Genomic DNA, 25480 nt, shown 5'->3' on the forward strand with positions numbered 1-25480 from the left:
GCACAGCACTGCACTGAACAGCACAGCACTGCACTGCACGGCACAGCACAGCACTGCACAGCACTGCACAGCAGGGCACCAAACAGCACAGAACTGCACAGCACAGCATTGCACAACACAGCACAGCACTGCACAGCACTGCACAGCACTGCACAGCACAGCACTGCACAGCACTGCACAGCACAGCACGGCACAGCACTGCACGGCACAGCACAGCACTGCACAGCACAGCACAGCACTGCACAGCACAGCACTGCACTGAACAGCACAGCACTGCACTGCACGGCACAGCACAGCACTGCACAGCACTGCACAGCAGGGCACCAAACAGCACAGAACTGCACAGCACTGCATTGCACAACACAGCACAGCACTGCACAGCACAGCACAGCACAGCACTGCACAGCACTGCACAGCACTGCACGGCACAGCACAGCACTGCACAGCACTGCACAGCACTGCACAGCACTGCACAGCACAGCACTGCACTGAACAGCACAGCACTGCACTGCACGGCACAGCACAGCACTGCACAGCACTGCACAGCAGGGCACCAAACAGCACAGAACTGCACAGCACAGCATTGCACAACACAGCACTGCACTGCACAGCACGGCACTGCACAGCACAACACAGCACAGCACAGCACGGCACTGCACTGCACAGCACAGCACAGCACTGCACAGCACGGCACAGCACAGCACAACACGGCACTGCACAGCACTGCACAACACAGCACAGCACAGCACTGCACAACACAGCACTGCACGGCACTGCACAGCACAGCACAGCACGGCACTGCACAGCATGGCACTGCACAGCACAACACGGCACTGCACAGCACTGCACAGCACAGCACAGCACTGCACAACACAGCACTGCACAGCACTGCACAGCACAGCACAGCACTGCACAACACAGCACTGCACAGCACTGCACTGCACGGCACTACACAGCACAGCACAACACAGCACTGCACAGCACAGCACAGCACAGCACTGCACTGCACAGCACGGCACAGCACTGCACGGCACAGCACTGCACAGCACTGCACGGCACTGCACAGCACTGCACGGCACTGCACAGCACTGCACAGCACAGCACTACACAGAACAGCACTGCACAGGACAGCACAGCACTGCACGGCACCAAACAGCACGGCACTGCACTGCAAAGCACAGCACAGCACTGCACAGCACAACACAGCACGGCACAGCACAGCATCACAGAATCACAGAATCACAGAATCACAGAATTGTAGGGGTTGGAAGGGACCTCCAGAGATCATCGAGTCCAACCCCCCTGCCAAAGCAGGTTCCCTACAGCAGGTCGCACAGGTCGGCATCCAGGCAGGTCTTGAACATCTCCAGAGCAGGAGACTCCACCACCTCCCTGGCAGCCTGTTCCAGTGCTCCTCACCTCACTGTACAGAAGTTCCTTCGCACATTGCTGCAGAACTTCCTATGCTGCAGTTTCCGGCCGTTTCCCCTTGTCCTGTCTCCACTCACCACTGAAAAGAGTCCGGCCTCGCCATTCTGCCCCCCACACCTTAGATATTTATAGACCTGGATCAGGTCCCCTCTCAGTCTTCTTTTCTCAAGGCTGAACAGACCCAGTTCACTCAGCCTTTCCTCATAGCAGAGATGCTCCAGGCCCTTCACCATCTTGGTGGCCTTCGCTGGACTCTTTCCAAGAGATCCCTGTCTGTTTTGTGCTGGGGAGCCCAGAACTGGACGCAGTGCTCCAGATGAGGCCTCAGCAGGGCAGAGCAGAGGGGGCTGCACGGCACAGCACTGCACAGCACAGCACAGAGCAGAGCACACAGCACACAGCACAGCACACAGCACAGTGCAGCGCGGTGCTGGCCGTGCACACTCACACGCTCATGTCTGCACTAAGCTGAGCGCACACATTTGCAAAGCCTGTGAAGTTGGCAGATTAGAGGAACTAAGGCCTGGCCACCGTTATTACTCAAAGTGCCAGGGAGCCCAACGACGCCCAGACTGTAATTTTTACTGTCATTCCCAATGATTTACAGCTTCCTCTCCACAACCTCTGCGCGTGCACAGATTGCTTCTTAGTGCTTGCAGGAGGAGGAGGAGGAGGGAGCGCTGTGTTGTGAATAACTTCAGGGGTGGCTGCTCTTAACGTTTACTTGGCAGGGCTTCCCAAGCACACCTCTCTGGGAGCAGGAGGAAGCAGCAGACAGTGCTGCTGGAGGGTGCGATGCTGCACAGCACCGTTGGGTGGATGGTGATTCTGTTACCTAACAATCATTTCAGCCTTTTTCCTTAAAATTGCTTAAAATTGCAGCTTCAACCTGCACTGCCTTTTACTGACTGCATTTTAGAAACATTTTCCTCACACTGCCAACACGTTAACTCTGCACCTTCTCTCCTCACAGGTTTTTCACATATTCCCTAAGAACGCTGCATCTTTTCAGGTACACTGATTTTCTTCCCCAGCTTTCTAACAAGTGACATCAACCAGAACATGTCCTTGAAGAAATGTCTGATACCTTATATTGTAACTGCTGACAAACACCTTCCACCATTATTTTTACAAACTATTCTGCCCCATAGGCTTCTCACTTTGGAATGCCCTGGGACATTCTGAATAGTCGGCAGCTTCCAAAAACGGATCCCAAAACTTTGGACCTCACCTCTCACACATCACATCTACACCACAGTATGGTGATCAGAGCTCTTTACTCCATGCCAGCTTTGGAATATCTCAGGGCTATCACTTTCCCATTCTTATCGAACAGTCCCAAGAAACCCTTCAGTGCATGTGTATGTCCAAGCACAGGCACCTAGCACTCCTCTTTCTAAACGCTGAATAAAGCAACAAATGCACCTTAGGAGCAGAATTAAGCCATGTGGCCAAGAAACAAACTGAAACATCTGATGTGCAGGAGGTGTCCTCTGCAGAGCTGGACGATGAGGAGTCACTAACAGGCAAAGAAACACAAGTTCTGGAAAAAAAAAAAAAAGACAAGCATCTTTTGGACTGGATGCTGTCTCACAGAAACCCCTCTCTTTTTTTTTTTAGGGGGGCTGGTGGGGAAGCAAATATATTACACAATCTACTCCGTAAATACTACCTTTTCTTGGAAGTCTTTCCTTTGTCATGCCTGTGGAGAATCAAAACTTGAGCCATGTGCCTGCACACAGCAGTGCTGTGCCATACACGGTAGCACTGCTCTCCTACCGCATATTTGGCAGCTCCACAGCAGACAGAGCAGCAAAAGGTGCCTTGTTGAGCTGAAAGTACATCAGACCATAAGGCAAAATAAATCACGAATCTGCAAGTAACAGTTCATCCAAGTGCTGGAGCTAAAAAGAACAGCCAGTGATGGCAATGCTGTGGTTCATTTCCAGAAAGGGCTGAGACCAGCATACAGGTTGCGAATGGTGCCCGTTACACATGGCTTTTGGATTCTGTTTGCTAAAGCTATGCATATCGTATTATCCAGGCAGACCACTGCTCTGAGACTACCTCAAGGAGTAAAGCAGACTAAGGGTCACATCCATACGGGCACGTGGACTTGGACAGCACATCATTTACACATCATTTACCTTTTCACAGAATCACACAATCCCAGAATTGTAGGGGTTGGAAGGGACCTCCAGAGCTCATCGAGTCCAACCCCCTGCCAAAGCAGGTTCCCTACAGCACGTCGCACAGGTTTTGTTCTCCTGAATTCCTTTTACCATTGAGTTTGCAAAATACAAAAACAAAACCAGGGTAATTCTGTCACTGAGACAATTTTTTTACTCATATGACAGGGCTTAGCATGACATTTTAATATTACTGATGTGATAGACCCTCTCAGAATTAAATCGCTCTTAGGGAATCCTAATCCGTAGATTATTAACATGATCAAGCATAACTTGAGAAAGTTACAGTCTGATGTGAGCTCTTAGCTGTCCCTAATATACAGATAATTGACAAGATGAGCCAGCAGTTCTGGCAGTGTGCATGGGCAACTGCTGCCACAGCACAGCTAAACAGACAGTTGTTGCTAGACACCTGTGAGATCTTAAAACAGAAAGTATTTGTATGGAACAGCCTCAATGCCACTAAAGCACGTAATTTACAAACAGCTACTGAGTGGAGATGTGTCAAGCAAAGTACTGATCATCACTGTGATGTATGTGCAAACGCTGGGTACTTATGCTCCAGTGGGATGTTACATTTCTTTTATTTTGCGATGCAAAAAGGTAGCAAAATGCCTTTTATATTAACTACATAAAAGCACTGTTTCAATTTATTTTAAAATATGTGACAGATCACACACAGTTGTTTGTTTCCTATGGAATTTTGAAGGGGACTTTGAGCTCTAACAAAACTGAGAAAAAACACCTTCACGTGGAGGTCAAAGTAATACTTTGCAGGAGTAAAGGAACTTTAACACAAATATTTACACACAAAATCCACTGCAGGAAAGAGGCACGGAAACTTTTTTTTTTTTTTCCCCCTCAAATAGAAGCGTATTTCTGAAACACACTGCAAATCTGATTCCATCATGGAAGCTGTTATTCTCATTACTCAGACAGCTGATCCTGCTAGTACCTGAAATAACAGAATTTACTTAAAGGACTGTGTAAGTTCATCTTCTCAAACTGGAGAAAGCGAGATGAAGATGCTCACCCAATCCATTAGCTCTGAAGAAAAGATCAAGTTGATTCTTCCACTTAACAAAAGCATGGTCTCATATATGACAGGGATGTATTTCAGCCATGGTTCTTACCAAGATTCCTGTTTAAGTAATTATGCAAGAATTCTGGTATATCACACAAGTAACGCACGCTGGGCAAAGAAAGTGCAGGGTGGTTTACAGATGAAGAACGGAGGAATTCCTGCCAAGTTAGCAGGGCTGGGCAGCGGCTCTGCCAGCTCTACTCCAGACGTGGCTCCTCTTCCCACCAGAGCTGCTAGCACAGCCTTTGCAGAAGCTGTGTGCTGCATAAAGAACTTCCTAGGCAATCACAAATGTAGAAATGCATAGAGCTCTTAATTTAATTTTTTAATTTAATCAAAGTTTTTAATTTCCAAACCTTCATCTTCTTTTCCCACTTACTGGCAGGGTGAAGACAAACCAGTTTTGCTAAAAGCACAGTCCCTTATATTACTACAAAATGCATATTGAGGTTAGGGGCTCTCTGAAGGATGACACTTACCAAACAGTTTGGCAAGGCTATTTGGAACCCCAAAATCAGAGAAATGGAAATTTACTTGGTTAGGTCAGGCAGGCTTTGCACTTCCCCAGATCCCAAGCTCTTTCCAGAAATGCATTGAAATGCAGTCTCTGGTCAAGATGTAGTCAGCCCTTAACCCTCAATTTAGAAACATCTTTTATTTTATTTCCTGGGGAGGCAGATAGGGAAGAGCATGAGAGAGATAAAATGTTAGAGAAAGCATGCCTGCTTAAATGATTAAGGTAAGTGACAACTGATTACTGTGCTGCAGAGGATTATACAGCCCATCCAAAGCAGCCTCTCAGGTCTGTGCAGGAGTATGGAATTCCTGAGAGTCATTTCAGCTTTCAGGTCTCTGTAGCAGAGCCAGATGCTGAGCTGGGTAACTCCCCTGCCCTCTGTGGTATAAAAGCGATCAGATAAGGACCTGAACTCTGCAAGAGGAAAGTCCTAAAACTCTTCACCTCTTGCCCATGAAAGAAAGTGGAAGTGCAAAGGTGTGTTTGCGTTTTACAGGTAACCAGCCTGAACTTCCTAACTCACGTGAACCAACACCCACGTTTCCACTACTCAGCACTCCTGAGTGCAGAGATGCCTAAGTTAAAAACCCAGCATTATCCCAAAAAGAGAGTCGCCAAGCAGCACTCTTTGTAGACACTGCATGCACGTAGAAATAATTTTCCTTTATTATTTCAGATACTTTTAAAGTAAAAAACGGCAGAGAACTCTGAGTAATGGAATTCCTAGCTGTAAGCTACTGAACAGCATTTGTGCTGGTTAATTCAGTATGTGAAATTCTTTTTTTTCAGGTGTGCCATAAAAGCTGTCAGAAAGAATACTGGCTTTTGTAAAATTGGTTAGGGTTTTGTTTTGTTTTTGTTTGTTTTTTCAAATTAAAAATATTTTCCTGACAACCTCAAGAATACCTGAAACTTGAAGGAGAGCAACAATGTTGGACGAGGTGTAAGTAGCAGGGATGAAAAAAGCAGTATACACTGAAGTCCAAGAGACCTTTCAGACAGCGTGCCTCACTGTCCCCAGCACACTCACAGTCAGCAGAACAGCTGTGAAGCATCTTTATCACAGAATGCCACTTGCCAAAACCACAGGGCTAAGCTTTGAACAACGCACACATACAACTTAAAAACAAAATATGTGCCAGCTGCTGTGAACGATATTCCCTACTTTTTTCCTGGTGAAAAAGGATACCACAAATACTCTGAAAATACATAACCTTTCAGCGCCCAAAACACCACCAAGTCACCTCTCCTTCTTGTACCAAGTGTGGAGACGCCTCTTCCTTCCAGGTACTCCTGTTCTCCTCCCAGCAATTTGGGGCTGACTGCACTGCACATTACCCCACCGAATGGCTATCGAGTATTGACACACAAGAGCCTGCACTGTGCTTCCAAAAATAACCCAAAAAAACCCACAACAGTGTCCATGTAAACAAAGCTCTGTTTTTACAACAATCTGCAGGAATAACTTTTAATGTCCCACGCTAAGCCTGTCAAATTCTGAAATCCAGTGTATTTAACACAGACGTGACAACCTAGCAGCCTGGCAGGCTCGTGTCATGCCAAGAGCAGAGCAGCTGGCACTGCAGCCAACTGAGGCTGAATCTCCTCCTGAAAATGCTCCTAAACCTGCTTTTCACCGGCACAAAGCCCATAGAGCTCTCCTGCAAAACAAGTCTCCCAGGCTTAAATACCTCAGTCTGGAACGACATCTAAAATTTGCTGGACGCCCCATTTAAAGGATACAGACTGACCGTGAGCAACACCGCTTACGTTTGCATCTCAGAGGAAACGCGGCAGGCCATGGGGGCTTTTAATAATGGCACACAAAGAAACCCAAGCGCAAAATTTAAACACAAAGGGTGCATTGTCCTTTCATGACTTTAACGCACAGAGGCCAAAACAGCCAATTCCTGCTTCACCTTCTGTGTAAGCGGATTAAACGTAAGATTAACAAACTGTCAAAAAGCAAGTTAAACGATAGCTTCTGCGAGCTGAAAAATTCTGGTGTTTGTAAAACTCTGTTGGTGGCCATCTTGGCCTGGCAGCTTCCATCCGAGCGAGCAGCAGACAGGAGACAGGAAGGAGTCCTTCTGCTGAGCGGCACCGGGCGGACAGAGGCGGGTGGAAATGGGCAGCCCTGGCAGAAAGAAAGCCCCATCTAAGCAGGGCATTTTTTAAACACGGGTGTGTACACTGAGGAACACGTCGAAAACAACGATCAGGCACTGCCCATTTCAGGGATGGAATTTCACTACTTCACATACATCTGTTGAAAGCGATGTTAGCATCGCTTGCAGCATTACGTCCTGTTTGGTGACGGTGCCCCTGCTTTGCTCTGCAGCTGGCCTTGCTGTGCTCCCCCCTGCGTACCTTCAGCCCCTCTGAGGAGTGAAGCAGCGCAATGCGTGCAGCAGGGCCATGTGTTCTGTTTCATCTTCTGGTGCTGCTATCAGCTGCCACCACACAGGAAGACTCAGAGCTGCGCCTCAGCAGGTGCACGCCATGCAGCCTCACACCCTCAGCGACAGGCACTACAAATGTTCTCCTCTACATTTTCCAGCCATGTCAGCCAACGAGGTGCCACGGACGCCAGCAGCCGGCCGGCTGGTGCGAGCCCAAGGCCTGCAACACACGGACAGGCACTGGGTGGAAACAAACTTCCCTCCGTGAAGCGAGACTCCAGCCGAGTGTTATCTCCAGATCCACTCCTCCCAAGCACCATCCGTGGTTAACACTTACTGTGGGACATGGCTGTCTCTCTGCTGCAGGCTGTCCATCCTGCGTGCTCAGAGCCATGTAACGTGAAGCTGCCATGAGAAACACAGCTAGGCAAACAAATACCACCTTAAATGCACAACGACACTTGTGCGCCTTTTTTCCTTAAAGAACGTGCCGCAAAATTGAACGGGGCAAATGACGACCGTAGGCACCTTGACCTCAAGTTCTTCCACTGACTTCTCTCCCTGAAAATACATGGCTATAAACTGGACTCCATTTGAGTACAGAGCACTGAATGAATGCAACTGCCTTCACGGGTGAAACACAAAAGAATGAGGGAATGAAAAAGAGCCAAACCTTCTGAGGGTGAAAAAGCACGCCAAAGCCCTGAAGATGTGGGAAGATGGGATGTGATGTGTGTTCTTGGAGCTAGGGCCGTATTTCTCTGGGTTTGTGGAACAGCTACCATTTAGAAAGTCAAGCCCTACGTAAAGTTTCCTAATAATCTACAACATTTTGCTAAGGACTTCGAATGCCATGCCTGTGAAAAAATTACATTTGCTATCATTTACCCTGTGGTAAGTCATGATCAAAACTATTTCTTCCGGACCTGCAAATGAAGGCTTGCTGTTATTATACGAATTGGTAATAACCTCTCTGATATCAAAACTGACCTATTTGATGAATAGAAATTTAAAATGTGTTTTGACAAACACAATTTCCTTTTTCTGACGTAGGAGAAATACGCACAGAGCGGACATGGTGAGCGCGACTTGTAAAACTTCTCCTTTGCCACCATAAGGAAGTTGTTAGATACTATTTTAAACTACAGCAGCACCTGGCTTGTTTTGCTGACTTTGTTTTTTACACAGTAATTTCACTTCACGGAGTTGAAAGAAAAAGTTTAAAGAAAACAACTTCATCCACTCACAAAAGCTTTGATTATCACAGAGCCCTTAAATTTAAGCTTCAGTGAATGCAGTATGACAATCTTTTCTTCCATCAGAAGGCAAATTAAAATATTCCACTTACGATCCTTCTTGCTACCTTAGCTGCTCCTAAGATTTCCTGCACTGCTGGTCTATTTCGGTTAGAACAAGACGCTTCTGCCCACATAACATATTGTTTGTAATGTGCCAAAATTTGCCACATGTAAACAAAAACCCACCACCATCCACACCAGCAGGATGGATTTACTGGATTTGTTATTTAGTCATTGTTCTAGTCAACCCACATTTCTGTGCAAGGGCTACAATAAGTCAATAGATGGCAGTCCATCGCTTAGGAAAGAGCCAGATAATGAATAAAATCACCAAGAGCTCCACAAAAGAGAAAGGTGTAACGCCGCATGTTTTTAACAAGCATTCACAGTAATTAATTAGGAATACTTCACATAATGCAGAACATTTGGGCAATTTTTGTAATGGCTCTTTTTAAGTAGCATCACCAAAGTAGTGTTTTATTGAAAACTGGAAAACCTTGCTTGTTTTGTGCATATATTTACCTGCACGTAGGACACTCCATTTGCCAAAGTGTTACAATCTATCGGTTGTATCCATGATTAAAGCACAGGAAAGGCTCGCTGTGACCTGTCTGCTTGTTAATGACCAGGCAGCCTACCTAGCTCGCTAGCAGTCACAACACCGCGTTTTAAAACTTGTGTTATTTCTCTCTTAACAGTTACCTTGTTTGTATCAAAACGTTTATTGTACAGTAGGAAAACTATCAACAATGCCTACACTAAAATACTAATAAAATGATAAGAGAGTAAATATGAGTCGATATGAGAGTATCCACTTCTTAAAATTCTATTGAAATACACATAACATAAATTATTATGTTACAGAAGTTTTAAGTCTTCCAAGAGCACCGTTAGCATTTGTCCTGCTTTGGATGTGAGGAATATTTCAACGCAAAGAAGCCGTGACTCGCACATTTAAACAACTCACGCAATGCCACTTCTTAAGGTACAACCTAATTTTAAAATATCAAACGTCTTCTGCTACACGGGGTTCAAAATTCCAGCCTTAATCTGACCGCCAATGCAACTTCAAGCGAGTGATAAAGAGTCTTTCCCATGCAAAAATTGAGAAGTGCAAATTTTTTCCCAGGTACCACAAATCTGGGTTACATGCAGATCATTAGCAGTCTGCTGGAAAAGAAAAAAGATATTTACCAACAGCTATTGTCTGACTCCACGACTATGTATCTTTGTGCCTCCGTTCTGACTGTATTTCAAAGCACACACACTGATTATGGTATTTAATAACACACTTGCGTTCATAACCGCTCTGCTTTCCTACTAGAGCTTTTTGACAAACGTGACTTTTGCGCAAGGTGAAGAACTCTGAACACTTCCTACAAAATTCGCAGCTAAAATTTCCTACTTCAGCTGCTTCAAACGCTGCCAGCAACAGCTTGGTCAGCTCTTAGCTGCTCCATGTCTTACAGAAATATTTTTGAAGTGCTCAACGTCACGGGCTTTTTGAGGCACTGTCAATGGAAAGCAGGAACAAAATAAAACTAAATGCTACACCTCACTAACAAGAGAACTCACCACACCGCTGTATCTAACACACATACGTGATTTGGGACTTCAGGGACCTCAAACGTTTCAGAAATCATTTTTACACGCATAGGAATAATTATGACATAAAATGTTTACCTTCTGCCTTTAAACAATTTAAAAAATGCAAGCAGATTATTCAGCAAATGCTCCTTTTGCTCAACGCTTAACGCACAGTATATCAATTCCATCCCTAATATGATTAAGTGCTCAGAGAGTGGAGAATTTCCAATGTTTTAAAATCATTACGTAGGAAAGACAAGCAAGAGGTTTTCAGCACAGCTTTTCTCTAACTGTTTAATCTACCAACTTTAGCAAAGCCATAAAAAATAGCGTTTCGCTTTTCTGAAGTGGTGGAGGCAGCAAATTATAAACCACATGCCCCATTTACTGCTCCTAAGAAAATATGCACATCAAATACCCCATAAGGAAAGGTGCAGGACAAACTTTTCTACTTGATCTTGAATGGGGAGTAGTGACTAATACGTATTACTGCTAAATAGAAACGAGTTAGATCTGGACAGCAGTGGCAGCAAAGATTCAGAGGAACAGGAGAAATTCTAATCTTTAAAGCCTTTTTTTTTTTTTTTTTTGACAATTTTAGGAATTAATGTATTAAAGATTTCTGATGCTAAACCATTAAATATTGTCTTAGCCAGATAATTTTTGTTCCCAGTTTAACTAACTAGCCAAATCATTATGCATTTTGTTTTATTTTTATCTCTATTTTACACACAAGGAAAAACCTTAAGAAACGTATTGCTATAGTTCAGAAAGTTTTACTTTCTTGCTTAAATTATTAAAGGTCACCTAATGCATGCCAAAGAAGAAGCTACAGCTGTATTCTTGGCAACAGCAAATGATTTACAGAAGTTTATGTAGTATAAGTTAAGTGTATGTCTCAAATACACTCTAGTTGAGATTCATTTTATTCCTTTAAGAAGAGATCTCTGTCTTACTGTGAGCAATTGCCAGAAACTGGGATATCTGAGATGGGGGCATTGCTTTTGCTATGCACGCCGGCTTAAAATTTAACTCTCTTCATATGTTTAAATGTAGTCATTGAGAGGACAGAATGCTGCAAGACACTCATTTAATGACTGCAGTATTAGAACAAAATCGTCAGCTCCAAAGATATTTAAAAAACACTGACAGTGTTTCATTGCATTTTTCAGTTCAAAAACTCTTCAGATGTTTATTATCTTCTCGCAGAAGATACTTGTCTATATTTTCTGGTCAGCAGTTCACAGAAGAGTAAATAGGTTGGGTGTAGAAGAAAATAAAAAAGGTGTTTCTACTTACTGTTAGGTGATACTGCCTCCATATTTCTGGGCAAGCCTGGAAAATAAAAATATTGATCAGCTAGGAGCATGAAACAAGGTGCTTTACAGCCTGTTGGTTTTGGCATAACACAGTATCCACCGGTGTCGGTCACAGGAAAATAAGAAGCTTAACTGAAAGGGTCTGCATTTCAGCTTCAAAAACCTGGCTAGACAGTTTAATTGAATTTTACACTGGTTTAACACACTCCCTGCCATTGTCAGAAAGCCAGTAACAGTTTTCGCTCTCCCCTTCTCCTCTGAAGGCTGGAAGTTTGGGAAAGCAGCATGCTTTTAACTATAAGAAGTATAAATACTGTAGAGCAAACAGAAATGAATTAAAACTCTACATTTACTGCCCTATTAGATTTATAGACTTGCCGTGGAAATAAAATCACAAGCTACCTTCTTTTCATGGAGAAATGCAAATATTTTAGCATTTTTGTACAAATCTCTATCCTAATCAAAATATAATTGTTACACGTAATAATCTTCAGCAGCCTAATGTCAGATGAGTTGTAAACAAGAAGCATGGCAGATTGCTTTCATGTTTCAATTTCTGCAATGGCTTGCTTGCTCCTTCTCCTTTTTTTCGTAACTCGCCAGCCTTGCAAACAAACTTGTAGGGGCAGCCCATTGCAGAAATTTTTACAGAGCAGATTTGCAACCACAGCAATTACACAATAGACCTCAGGAATACGTGAAAGAAAGGAAAGAGGAAAACGTGCATTTTCTTCTTCCAGCAAAACAAGGACTTGTTAACGATCAGCGAAGCTGGGGGGTAATTTCTGCACGGCTCTTAAGGCTGCTACAAAATTGTGCTTATTTCTGTCTTCCTCTCCTCACCACGAGCACATGCAGGAACAGTGGCACTTTGTTCTGAAGCAGTGCAGCTCTTTAGGGGCGCCTGCACAGCTACTTCAATGGAGGTCTTCTGCTTTTGTTTAAGACACTCACACTTTTATTAAAACAACTTCTTAATCACTTGAACGATTACCAACCTGGTTTGCCACTCTCAATTTTCAGAATTTTAAGAAGAAACCTCGGTTACTCCGTGGCTTCAACATAAATGCTGCAGCTCTGTTTTCAAGCACTGAAGTCTCTCGGCTGCTTGCAAATCGGTACTAACAACATTTACTCAGATTTTGAATCATTTTTTCTCACGTCTCAACCCCTACCTTCTTTTATTCTGATGGAGAACGCTAATTAAAAAAAATAAATAAATACGCAACACACCACAGTCAGTATTATCCACCAAATCTCTCAAAAAATAAACCAAGGTTTTCGCAGTCACCCCATGGCACATTTGGTAAGTTTTTCCCACGTGTGACGGAAATTATATAATTTATTATTCATTCTGTGAGCAACACAATTTTCTGCAGAAAAACCTACACTCTGCTCTTTGTAACGGTTCGGTATTTGGCATCTTGCTCCAACAGCGCGTGTAAATATTTGAGCCTCATGTTAATATTTCTATAAAGAAAACGTGTGAAGTAGCTCACTTTTCTAAGAGAGGAAAGCAGTGCAAGGAGTGACAGGTCCAACAAACTCGAGCTGCTTCCAAATGCAAACAAAAGGGCTTTCCTCCCAGCACAGGGCTTTGAGATGCAATATATAAACATCTCCTACTTCATAAAAAAAGAAACGTATCAAAGATATTGCCTTCCTCCTCAAAACTACCGAAGGCCCCAGCCATGCATAAGGCTTCTGCTCGTTCAGCACAGGGGTAGCAGGCAGTTATTTATACATTAGTTCTGGGTAGTTTTCGATTACCACAGTGTCCCCACACTAATATGGTTGAAAAATCGCAATCAAGGAGGTGTCACGCGCTGGCAAAATGCCACTCTGTGACTTGACCTTTACTACGCAGCAGCTATTTAATAATGGAAAATATTAGTTACTTTTTTGAATATGTATATATATATATAGGGTTGTTTTTTTTTTCTCCCGGGACACAAAGAGGTGGTTTATACTGAAAATCTGAAACTCAGAGTGGGAAACGACAATTGGCACAGCCCTTAACAAATCCCAGGCATTGAGCCGTGATACCAAGAGGTGAGTTTTATTATCGCTGAGCGTGCTGGGGGCTGTGGGAGAACTTAAAGGAAGGTACGGGGAAATTGGCCAGGCCTATTTCTTCATGCAGATGGTGATTCAATATAATACTTTTCATCATCACAATGATCACTTATGAAACATAAGACCCAGAATACAATAGACCAAACCAGATGCGAAACAACAGCCTTCTAAAAGCGATGCTTTTAACCGGGAGTCTTATTACCTCGAAGTTATTGTCTGTATCCTTCCCCACAGAATGACAAAATGTATGTCATTAGGAATTACTGCTGAATACTGAAACGGAACAACGCGGTTTGCCATGGGAGAGATCACTAACACAACAACCAGGGCTGTGATTTACTTAGAAGTGCCTACCCACGAATGGCCCTCTTTAACGAGGACCCTTTAGTACACAGCGTGATGGCTACACCGAAATAAAACTGCATTTATTTCCTGCCCCAACGATCTGACCGCGCCAGCGCTGCGATGCAGGAGCACAAGAGGTGATGGCTCCTAAAAGCAGCGCGGTGCTCAGCGGCCGCAGGCAGCATCCCAGCACAGGCAGCAGCCCGTCCAGCTCCGTCCGGGCGCCTCGCATGCCTGCAGCACAAAGACCCCTCAGAGCCAGCCGCTCCTGCCGTGCGCACGCCCGGTTTGCTGGGAGCGGTTATTTTTCGTACCCGAACACGAAGCGGCCCGGCGTGCCACACCAGACGGATCAGGACGAGATACAGCGCGCGTTTTGACCCATATTGGGTTTTATCAGGTGCTAATTATTGTTTTACCAGAACAACGGCTTAATGCATCTGTTGTTTAATTCCCACTTCCCTATTCTCAAATGTGAACATCAAAGAAAATAAAACACTCAATCTGAAACAGCCCCTGACAGCAGCCCAGGACTCAAGTGCTCAATAGACGAGGCCCTTGCCACCAGTTCTCATATTTCCACAACAGTGAGCAAACACAAAACCGGCGCTCAGCGGCCTTTCCTCCTTTCCGCTCCCTCGGCCCGCCGCCGGCCGGCCGCAGGACGCGGCTCTGCTGGGAGCGCCGCGCGGGAAGGATTAGCCTCACTAACACAGCGGCGCCTGCAAATGCTGAGAGAAACCCCGGCACTGTATTTGGCGTATGAATAACCAAAATGCACGCGCTGACAGGAGACCGGGACGGGCCTATGGCTCCCCGGGAGAAAATGTAGCTGTGATGAGTGACAGGGCTTTCAGGAAATATGTTCACAATCACAGACAGTGAAGGCCATGACCTAGATCGTTTAAGAGCTTGTCTTGTCAAATTATCAAAAGCTTCTTCCTCTCTGAATAAAGAGTGACATAAGTGAGTGTCAGAAAGCTGCAGGCTGACAAGCCAAGCATACAATAACAGCATGCACGTCACATACTTGCCGAACACCGCCACGGCTAGCGGCAAATCTTAATGAGAGCGCGCCTGGCCCAGGAGACTTGGGTCCCTGCTGGCACAGCTACTCATCTCACAAAAATCCTTCAGCTCCGAGTCAGTTATGGTCTGACACAACGACTACAATTACTAAACACAACTTTTTAACAGAATCCTCTGGTGCTTTGTCAAAGCGGCGGCTGCGAGGAGCTGCCCCGCCGCAAGCGACCACAATAAGACAAAAGATTTGCCAAAACACACACTTTTCATCGCCTCCGCATGGGAGACGCCGCGGAAAACACACAAAGCGTCGCTGCAGAAATGCTCCTGCGCAAACAGATGTCGGGGCCCCTTCCCCACGAGCTGCGCTGTGCCAACACCGCTCCCACCGCCGCTGGGATTGAGGTGTTTGACTGCGGGGATTACCGACTCACGGCACTGTTTGCTTACTCTTACAATTAGACTGAAATTGACTTGGGGCAGGCGTGGAAATAAGGGAACGCTACTGGCGGAGTGAGATCGCGAGGAAAAAAAAAGGCAGAAGAGCTGCTTTCTCCCAGGGTGCCCTGTGGATGTGTAAAGGCAGAGGCTACGCAGCACCAGCAGTGCCAGCCACACCAACACACAACTGCCCTTCCAGCACCCAACACCTCCAGCCTGCAGAGCCACGTCCAGCACTGCCGGGGATGGCACAGCTCTGCTGGCAAGCACCAGCACGCACTTTGATAGCGACGAGGGCACAAGGGAAGCTGAGAGAAAGACTCTGACCACGTCTAAGCAGCCAGAAAAGGCCGTTTCAGGCAGGATAAATGAGTAGGCTGCCAACAGCCTGGCTTTTGGGAAGAGGCGCTGCTTCCAGGGCGTGTCTGTAGCGTGCATAAAGAGATGCAGCCAGAATCACAGAATGGCTTGGGTGAAAGGGGTGTTGAAGCTTATCTGGTTCCAACCCTCTGCCATAGGCCTTTTGCCACCGGATTGGGCTGCCCAGGGCCCCATCCAGCCTGGCCCTGAGTGCCTTCGGGGATGGAGCACCCACAGTTTCTCTGGGCAGTGGTCCCAGGGCCTCACCACCCTCTGAGCAAAGAATTTCCTCCTAACACTTAACCTAAATTCCCCCTCTTTTACTTTAAAGTCGTTCCTCCATGTCCTATCATTGTTAGATGGTGTAAAAAGTCGCTCCCTTTCCTGCTTATAAACTCACTTCAAGGACTGGAAGGCCACAATCAGGCCTCCCCAGTTATAGCACAGCTGAAGAAGGCAGGAGGTCTGGGCACTTCTGATGGCCAGTTCCAAGGCTAAGGAGTTCAGGCAACTCACTGCTTATCGGTGCGCTTGTTCTTCCTAAGAATAAGTGGAAACATTGTTCCATCTATGCTTTTTGCCTCCTTTCTGCTAGGTCATCCTCTTTAGGAAGTCCTTTTCTCACGCACAGAGCAGGCAGACGTGACTGTAGAGCACAAGCCTCATGACATCCATCAGAAATGCCACCAAACTTGCAGAGCAGACTGGATTTTCAATATATGCATGCGCAAGCCTAACTATATAGAAATGTATATACATACACACCACGTGAAGTTATGCATGTGGTGCACACAAAGCTATGCAAGACAAGGCAGCAGCTCTTAACAAGGGAGACACGCATCCTCCTAACAGAGCAGCATAACACCAAACAGAGCAGCACGTGGAACTTTCAAACTGCTCAGCCTCACATTTTTCACAGAATCACAGAATCACAGAATCACCTGGGTTGGAAGGGACCCCAAGGATCATGTAGTTCCAACCCCCCTGCCTAGCAGGGCCACCAAACATACACATTCAGATCAGGTTGCCCAGGACCCCGTCCAACCTGGCCTTAAACACGTCCAAGGACGGGGCATCCACAACCTCCCTGGGCAGCCCGTTCCAGGGCCTAACCACTCTCCTAGTAAAGAACTTCCCCCTAACATCCAACCTAAATCTTCCCTCCTTCAACTTGGATCCATTTCCCCTAGTCCTGCTGTTGTCAGCCCTTTTGAAGAGTTTACTCCCCTCCTGGGTGTAGGTTCCTTTCAGGTATTGATAGGCTGCAATGAGGTCACCCCGCAGCCTTCTCTTCTCCAGGCTGAACAAGCCCAACTCCCTCAGCCTGTCCTCATAGGGGAGGTGCTCCAGCCCCCTGATCATCTTAGTCGCCCTCCTCTGGACCCTTTCCAAAATCTCTATGTCTTTCTTGTACTGAGGGCTCCACACCTGGACACAGTACTCCAGATGGGGCCTCACAAGAGCCGAGTAGAGAGGGACAATCACCTCCCTGTCCCTGCTGGCCACCCCTCTCCTGATGGAGCCCAGGATCCCATTTGCCTTTCGAGCTGCCAGAGCGCACTGCTGGCTCATATTCAGTCTCTCGTCCATCAGGACCCCCAGGTCCTTCTCTGCCGAGCTGCTCTCAAGGACCGCTCCTCCCAGCCTGTACAGGTGCCTGGGGTTCTTCCGGCCCAAATGCAAAACCTTGCACTTTGCCGTGTTGAACCTCATCAGGTTCACCCGAGCCCAGCCCTCCAGCCTGTCGAGGTCCCTCTGAATGGCATCCCTTCCTTCCACCGTATCAACCGCACCACTCAGCTTGGTGTCGTCAGCAAACTTGCTGAGGGTGCACTCAATTCCCTCATCGATGTCATTAATAAAGATGTTAAAGAGCACCGGTCCCAAGACAGACCCTTGGGGGACACCACTTGTTACCGGCCTCCACCTGGACACAGAGCCATTGACCACCACCCTCTGTCTGCGGCCTTTCAACCAATTGCTTATCCATCGGGTCGTCCACCCATCAAATCCACTTCCCTCCAATTTGGAGATGAGGATGTGGTGGGGGACCATGTCAAAGGCCTTGCTCAGGTCCAGGTAAATGATATCGGTCGCCTTCCCTTCGTCCACCAATGCCGTCACTCCATCATAGAAGGCCACAAGATTAGTTAGGCATGACCTTCCTTTGGTGAAGCCGTGCTGGCTGTCTTGGATCACATGCTCATTCTTTATGTGACCAAGCATGTTGTCCAGGAGGATCTGTTCCATGATCTTCCCAGGCACGGAGGTGAGACTCACCGGCCTGTAGTTCCCCGGGTCCTCCCTGCTCCCCTTCTTGTATATGGGAGTCACGTAGCTACATGGCCTCCTGATGAAAGCACATCAGGTTCAGCTGCTTCCAGTACAACTCTGCATCTGAGTCCACACATTCTCAGAGTTGTTTCAGGGAAAGTAAGTGCCCTAGTGGCTAATAAATGTATTAGCCTGAAATTGTTCTAAATAACTTTGAACATTTTCAAGTCTGACTAAGTGGACTTCCTGAAGTTGCCTCAAGTTCTTTGCTTGAGAAAAGCATGATGGTGAAGAGTCACACTGAAACAGCGAGCATGACAGCTTGTTTTGCATCCTTTGTGTCATAGTACATAGTACAAGAGAATGGCCTTTCTGGGAAAGACAAATTTTAACTTTTTTGGTTGTCTGGAGGAATGATGAGCTCGCTCAGCCACACGCATAGAGCAGAACTTGTGTTCTGACCTCTGCTTCTATGGGCAGCAGAAACATCGAAACTGGAAGGCTGATACAAAACAGCTGCAGTAACTGGGCTTTGTAAAACACTTTCAGGTTTTTGATAAAGCTCCATGGAGGGTTCTCACAACTCCTTAAAGAATGTAATTAGCAGAGGCTCTATACATGTACATCTCTTATCACAATCAGTTTGCAGCATGAAAAGAGCAGAGACTACCAGCCCACGGTCTCAACTGTAAGCTGATGCCTCATGATGCCTGAAGTTGAGGCAAGCATGCCTTCTTTCCCTTGCACACATCTACAGCCAGATGTTTTCATCGCAGTGACTTTCCAAGCTGGATGAAGTTTCCCTGTGTTCAGTCAACAACCTTCCAGGGGTTTCTCTCACACCAGCTGGCTCAGCCTCCACTCCTGCCTCAGCAGACTTTGTGCATGTACTGCATCTTTTGGTAAGGATCCTCACCTCGTAGGTCTCTTACCTCATTCTGCCTCTTCTGCACCCAGCTCCCCCTGCTTTCATTAGATGCTCCCTAATGACTGCTCTGAAATCAGCAATGAACAACTGATCCTCAGTCACTGCCTCCAGTCACAGAGGCTTTAGATTTTTACACATCTCTCTGTCGTCTGTCTCTCAGGACAAAGAGGCAGCTGAGATGAAGGATGCAGAAGAAAAGGACCATATCACCTACTTCTCCACTGCTTTCCACAAGATTCCTAATATTCACCATCTGTTTTCCACACCTTCTGAGCAATGAAGTGATTTTTTTTTTTTTCAATCATATCTTGTAACTCTAAAATTAAGTCCTGAATGGTAACGGTAAGCTCAGAACTCACTCCTTCCTATGTAAATCTGCAGTTATTTTTTTTTTCCCAGGTATTTTACATTATGTTTAGTGCTACTGAAATTCATCCAACATTTTATTGTGCCCTCCCTGCATTTATTACAGTTCATGTGCAGCTCTTCACACTTAGCTCATCATATCATTGACACATTAAATTCAGTCGTCTCCGCAAATACTGTCTTTTGTTGGCACTTTTTCCGCATCACACTTGCATCTCCTGCTTTTATCCTCTTGATCCATGCCTGTTTTGTTTCCTTAAAAGCTTTTGGTCAGAAACTTTGTCAAAAGGCGTCTTGAACTTGTAGACTACGTTAACTGAATCATGTTTACACAAACGCTTCTTGACTTTGTCCTGTGAAGAACCCAGAGCTTTCTAAGAAGCAGGGTTTTCTTTACAAAAGCCATCCTGAATCTGTGCACATAAATCGTATTTATACACCCGTTCCAACACTTGATTTGTCATCACAGCTCCTGTTAATTTGCCTGGTGCACACCTTGGGCTGACAGGACTGATCGTCCAACTCTTTCTGGGACCTGTTCTAAAAACTGCCACTGTGTTTCACTTCTTGACCATCTGTTGGTCATTCAGGCTTCCTGTCTTGACTTAAAGAAACGCCTACTGGGGCTGAGCCCAGTGTTGGGCTGAGGCGTCCTGTGCTGATGGCACAGGACTGTGCTGGTGCCAGTCAGTGTAGAGTAACAGGTCCCCAGGTGCCACATCTCCACAGACTACTGCAGACCCATCTCCATTGAACAGCTTTATGTTTAAGCATAAACGTGTGTTTAATTTGCCTCAAGGGGGTCCAGTAAAAATTCCCCACCTTTGCATCTCTAACTGCTTACCAGAAAGTGCTTGTAGAAATATACCCTTCGTAATACTTGTATTTAAAGGAATGGTACTGTAAACATTGGCTATAAGCAGAGGTACATCTAGAAGAGGACGAGCAAACTTAAATTTACAACATCCAAATACAAAAAGAAATAGTACTGGATACACGGTTTGGCATCTACCAAACAGACATCGTCTGCATACCTCAAATACTGTTGGATGTGGTAAGCCTGTAACAAACACTCCATTTTCTCTCTTTAAATTCTTACATCTGCTGCATTAACAAGTGACCTTCGGGAGCAGGATGGACACACGAACAATGCAATTCACTGTCCCTCTCATCCTCCCAGTAATGACACTCAGACAGCACTTCACAGGAAGCTTCCATGTTTGACGGGTGAGCTAAAGGGTCAAATGTGGGTCCTCCTCATATTTTTGTGCGCAAATTGCTTTTTTTTTTAGGAACAGTATAGAGCACAGAAGGCTAATTAACATGCATCACGACTGAATTTGTGGGACAACCAAAACCATAATATTGCATGAGGTTAAAAAAACAGAAACATACTTAAATTTCATCTAATTCACCTATGTTTTATTTCATAGCAGTTCATATCAGATGAAAAGGCCTTCAGACTATATGTCTTATCAGTCTCTGCAGCATTGCCACCGCTGCTACTGAGAACACACAGTTAAGTTAAAGAATAAACACAACATGTTTTTAACCTGTATTTTTGAGCTTAAAAGAGAAATCTTCACATTACAGTCACAGCTAAAGCTTCTACTAAACTGAATTGTGACCTACTAAAAAGTACCTTAGAACCACAGCATGGTTTGGGTTGGAAGGCACCTTAAAGATCAGCCAGTTCCAACCTCCTGCTGTATGCAGGGACACCTCCCTGTAGCCCAAGCTGCTCACAGCCCATCCAGCCTTGAGTGCTTCCAGGGAGGGGGCATCCACAGCATCTCAGGGCAACCTGTGCCAGTGCATTGCCACCCTTACAGTGAAGAGTTTTAAGAAACCTTCATGTAGTTGGTATTTTTTAAATATATTTCAGCACTGTTTATGTATTTATATGAGAAGTACACACATTTAAAAACTGTGGAGAACTTCGTACACAAATAGAAAAGCATGAATATAAGATCTGTTCTAGTATCACTTAATTTCATGAAGTGACTATATCACTGTGACATCATTCTGCCTTAATTCTCCACATCTTTACACACAGAAGTGAGCCAGGAAAGCCCTCCTTGTTTTACCAGTCCCTTTTCTATCTTCCAGTTGCTACAGGAGTGAATACTTTCTTGCCAGTATCACAGAATACCTTTGAGTAACAGTTTCACGTTTGGAACATTCTTGCCAAAACAGCTTTCCCAGCACTGAAAACTCACACAGCTCATCCAGAAAGGAAAAATGTAAAACCCTGTCATGCCCAGCTTTGAAATACACCGCACCTACTGAAACAAAGGTTGCTGGTTTGTGAATACCCGACGTTGCTGTAAAAAATCCTGTTTTACATATTTATATGTTTATTTAATTTGTTTTATGTTTATATTGTTTAATATACATTTCTCTCTCTTTATGCACATGCACATCTGAAATACTGAGACAAGCTTTTATTGGGCTAGAGGACAGCCAAACAGCAACGTTCAGTGGTGATGTTCAAAATGTCTAGATTTATTTCAGGACAAGCATAGTGAATGCGTGATGCTACGTTCCTTATGGCCAGGATTCCTGGTTTCTGTAGAGCTGATCACCACTGGCTGTATGGTATCAAACAACTTTCATGGGCAGCAGCAGCAGCTTCAGGCAGACAGTCAATAATAAAAGTTTCTTTCAAAATGCATTCAGAAGAATGTTTCTAAGCAAAGAGCATTCACACTGAAAAATGTGCTTCTGTAACCACAGATTAAAATGGTAAAAGTTTTGAGGAGAAGGTCTCCCCCAAATGAAAGCAGATGTCCACGACCTTACACCTCACATCTACTGCACAGAGAACACACTTTTTCTGAATGGCCTTTAATACACCTCACTACACTTTGGATACTTGACCATTGCTTAACACTTCCAGGCCTATTTTTGTGCTGGAGTTATTCACTCATTTATCCAAGACAAGTCCGAGTGCTCACTACAAAATAACAATAGTAAAACGCGTGTGTTTCATGGGGTCCCTCCTCTTTGCAAAATAAATGAGATCCTTTCTCTCCCCTTTTGCTGCTCAACTTGAAGCAAGCAGTCAGATACCTGATGGGAAATAAAGCTGAAGATTCAATCTCATAATAAGCATCTCACAGACACACGAAAGGAGCATTTCCATATTCCCAGCCAACAGAGACGTTATTACTGAGTGCAGATGCAAGCTTTTTTTTTAATATAAAGTATGAAGATCATCATTTGGACCACGTTCTTTTTTGCCTTATTTTGAGATAGAAGTAGTGCAGTATGATGTGAACAAGGAAGTACCACGACTGGTTACAGCACCTGGGTGTCCACTCAGTCTGCAGAAGCTGCCCTGGCCCAGAAGGAACTGCTGGGTTTTGAATGATAGCAGTGAAGCAGGAAAACATCACTGAGGCTCTTGTGGGCCTAAAACAAGTATCAGTAGATCCCAGACATTAGATGTTCCAGCTGCTCCACTACTTCATGAATTCTCTTACTGAACACAAACGAAGGGGCTGCTCACAGGGATACGGAATTGGAGAAATAATTGATTTCATCATTATCTTTCATCTTGCATGTTCAAAAGTAAGACAGAACTCTACCAACAAACAGGAACAAACTAAGCTGAGGCCCATAACTGTGGTTGCAGACATGCTTCTCTGCAAGCCACCGTCACATAAAATTGTTATTCATCTCTACTTACCTAAGAGAAAAACATACCACTTCCATTCCATTTGTAAAGCACATTTGCAATGTAAAATGCAGCAATCATAAATGCCAAACCCACGTAGACAGTAGTTTAAGCTTCTAATATATTTCCTTGATGAATACGTAATCATGGTAAGAAGTCATTTGAAACTCCTAGAGCAGAAGGGCTGCCCTACACCTCTTCTAATGTGCTCACAGCACGACACGTCTTCTGATTTCAACTTCCCTGCACTTTTTCTTCACAAAAATGAGAAATGTTCCATTCTTTACCATCTGCTGTTATTTCCAATGGTTCTCCAAGCACACTCAAACACAGTAATCTGAAGTGTTACATTTAAAGAGTTAATTTATCACATATAATTTCCAGCATGTTTCCCCAGATTTTTTTAACCAGCACACTGAAACTGTTGGAACTGCATTTGCTAAGTTTTAAAGTCCTTTTTACTATGAGCAGTGAGTACTACAAAACTGTATCAATTGACATTTTTCATCACCCTAACTAAACTGGAATAAAAATTAAACTAAACTAAATACCAAGTAAGTGCTTACAGCGCTCCGGTTTGTTTTCTTTGGACCACTTTTCATGTAAGCAACTACAACATTTCCACATGTTCATACAGACATGCACTCGATACAATGAAAGCTAATCTGAAATGACAGTGGTGCTTGTAAACTTCAATTTTTGACAGATAAAAAAACAATGGTGAGTGTTTTGTTTGTTTTGGCTTTCTGTCATGGACAGTACTTACGTCAGCATAATGCCCCTTCATATCACAGCGACTGCAGTGCTTATTCCAGTAGGATCTCTCAAGACATTCCTTAAAATAGTGGCCAGGCAAACAGCAGTTCAAACAAAACCGAGCTGGACAAGTGTTCTGTAGATGACCTCTTTCTGCACACAGGCAACAAGGGGGAGTTTTCTGAGGAGAAATACAAAAAGAAGTATGTTAAGCAAATACACTGTGTAAGATTTCAGAAAGCAAAACAAAACATCACAAGAGGAAATAAAGAAGAAAACATCCTAAATGAATGCCTGCCACCCACTAGGAACTGCAGACATCCTATGTTTCATTTAGAAACTGCAGCAAAGGTAGACTAGAGAGAGAGTAAAAGTTCAACTTCTGACTGCATAAATCCCCGTATTCTCCTGATTTTGACCTTGCATCACAAGTACTTGTCAAATGCTCCTGTAAGTAGTGTTCAGTACGCTCTATGAGCACTTATTTTTTAGGAAATCCCTCAAAAGCTGAAAAACAGAAGTACATCACTGGAACATCACACCAACATACTGGCATATTTTGTAAATGTGCTCTGTCACATCAACCACTACACTGGTATGGATGGAGACACTCTTCTTCACATCAGCCCACATGGAGATGTCTTTTAGCTTGCTGAGAAACAGTGCAGACAGCACACCCACGTTCACCTGCTGCTGAACAACACCTGCACAGCCTCAAAGATCTCTCAGTTTTCCACTCTGACCTGCAGCGAACAGACTGGGTGCACGTGGGTAAGAGGTTGTCAGGAGACACAGCCGGGAAAGCTGGACCAAGGAGGTAGCCCATACCACGGGACATCACGCTCCACAATAAAATGGGGGCAAAGGATATTTTCCAAAGTAGACACTGCTTTTGTATCACTTGCTTTCGTTTTTTTTATCTACTGCTATTAAACTGTCTTCATCTTAAGCCCACATCTTTTTGTGCTTTTGCCTTTTTAGTGCTCTCTACCAGTACGGTTGACTGAGTGGCTGGCTGGGACTGAGCTGTGGCCAGCTTAGCCCCGTGCTTTGTAACTCAAGCAGATACGTGGACGCCCTCACAAACATAAAAAAGGTACTCTGGGACTAAAGCTGTATCTGTTTAAAACCAGTTTTCCCAGTGATTGAGTGCACCTTTGCTCCACGAGCTTACGTTTCAACTGCATGAGATGTAGGCACGGGACAGATGCTTTAAAGGAATCTGCTTGATACTAACTTGCAAAGTTCCAGTGCAGGTAGTGGCCTCAAGGACTGAGGGGTGGATTTTTTCAGGCTTTGCTGCAAGGACTGATAAATCCAGACCCGCATGCAGCTGGCACCATTTCTGCACAACACAGTCTCCAAGTTTTAAATCTCCATCTCCTCTAACTCACGGAGAGTC

General features: G+C 45.0%; 1 protein-coding gene across 3 annotated transcripts in view; it reads right to left on the reverse strand.

Moving 5' to 3' along the window:
* Positions 1 to 25480, reverse strand: part of ZCCHC7 (zinc finger CCHC-type containing 7) — a 111230-nt gene that overhangs the window by 13586 nt on the left and 72164 nt on the right. For all 3 annotated transcript variants that reach the window (XM_042882921.1, XM_042882919.1, XM_042882920.1), the window contains 2 exons: positions 24089 to 24259; positions 11808 to 11843 (listed from right to left, as the gene is read on the reverse strand). In XM_042882921.1, coding sequence (XP_042738855.1) covers positions 11808 to 11843; positions 24089 to 24259 — 207 coding nt within the window. The remainder of the gene's footprint in view (positions 1 to 11807; positions 11844 to 24088; positions 24260 to 25480) is intronic.

This window comes from Lagopus leucura, unplaced genomic scaffold, assembly GCF_019238085.1.
Source record: "Lagopus leucura isolate 7727_CA_CO unplaced genomic scaffold, USGS_WTPT01 Super-Scaffold_100036, whole genome shotgun sequence".
Classification (NCBI taxonomy): Eukaryota; Metazoa; Chordata; class Aves; order Galliformes; family Phasianidae; genus Lagopus; species Lagopus leucura.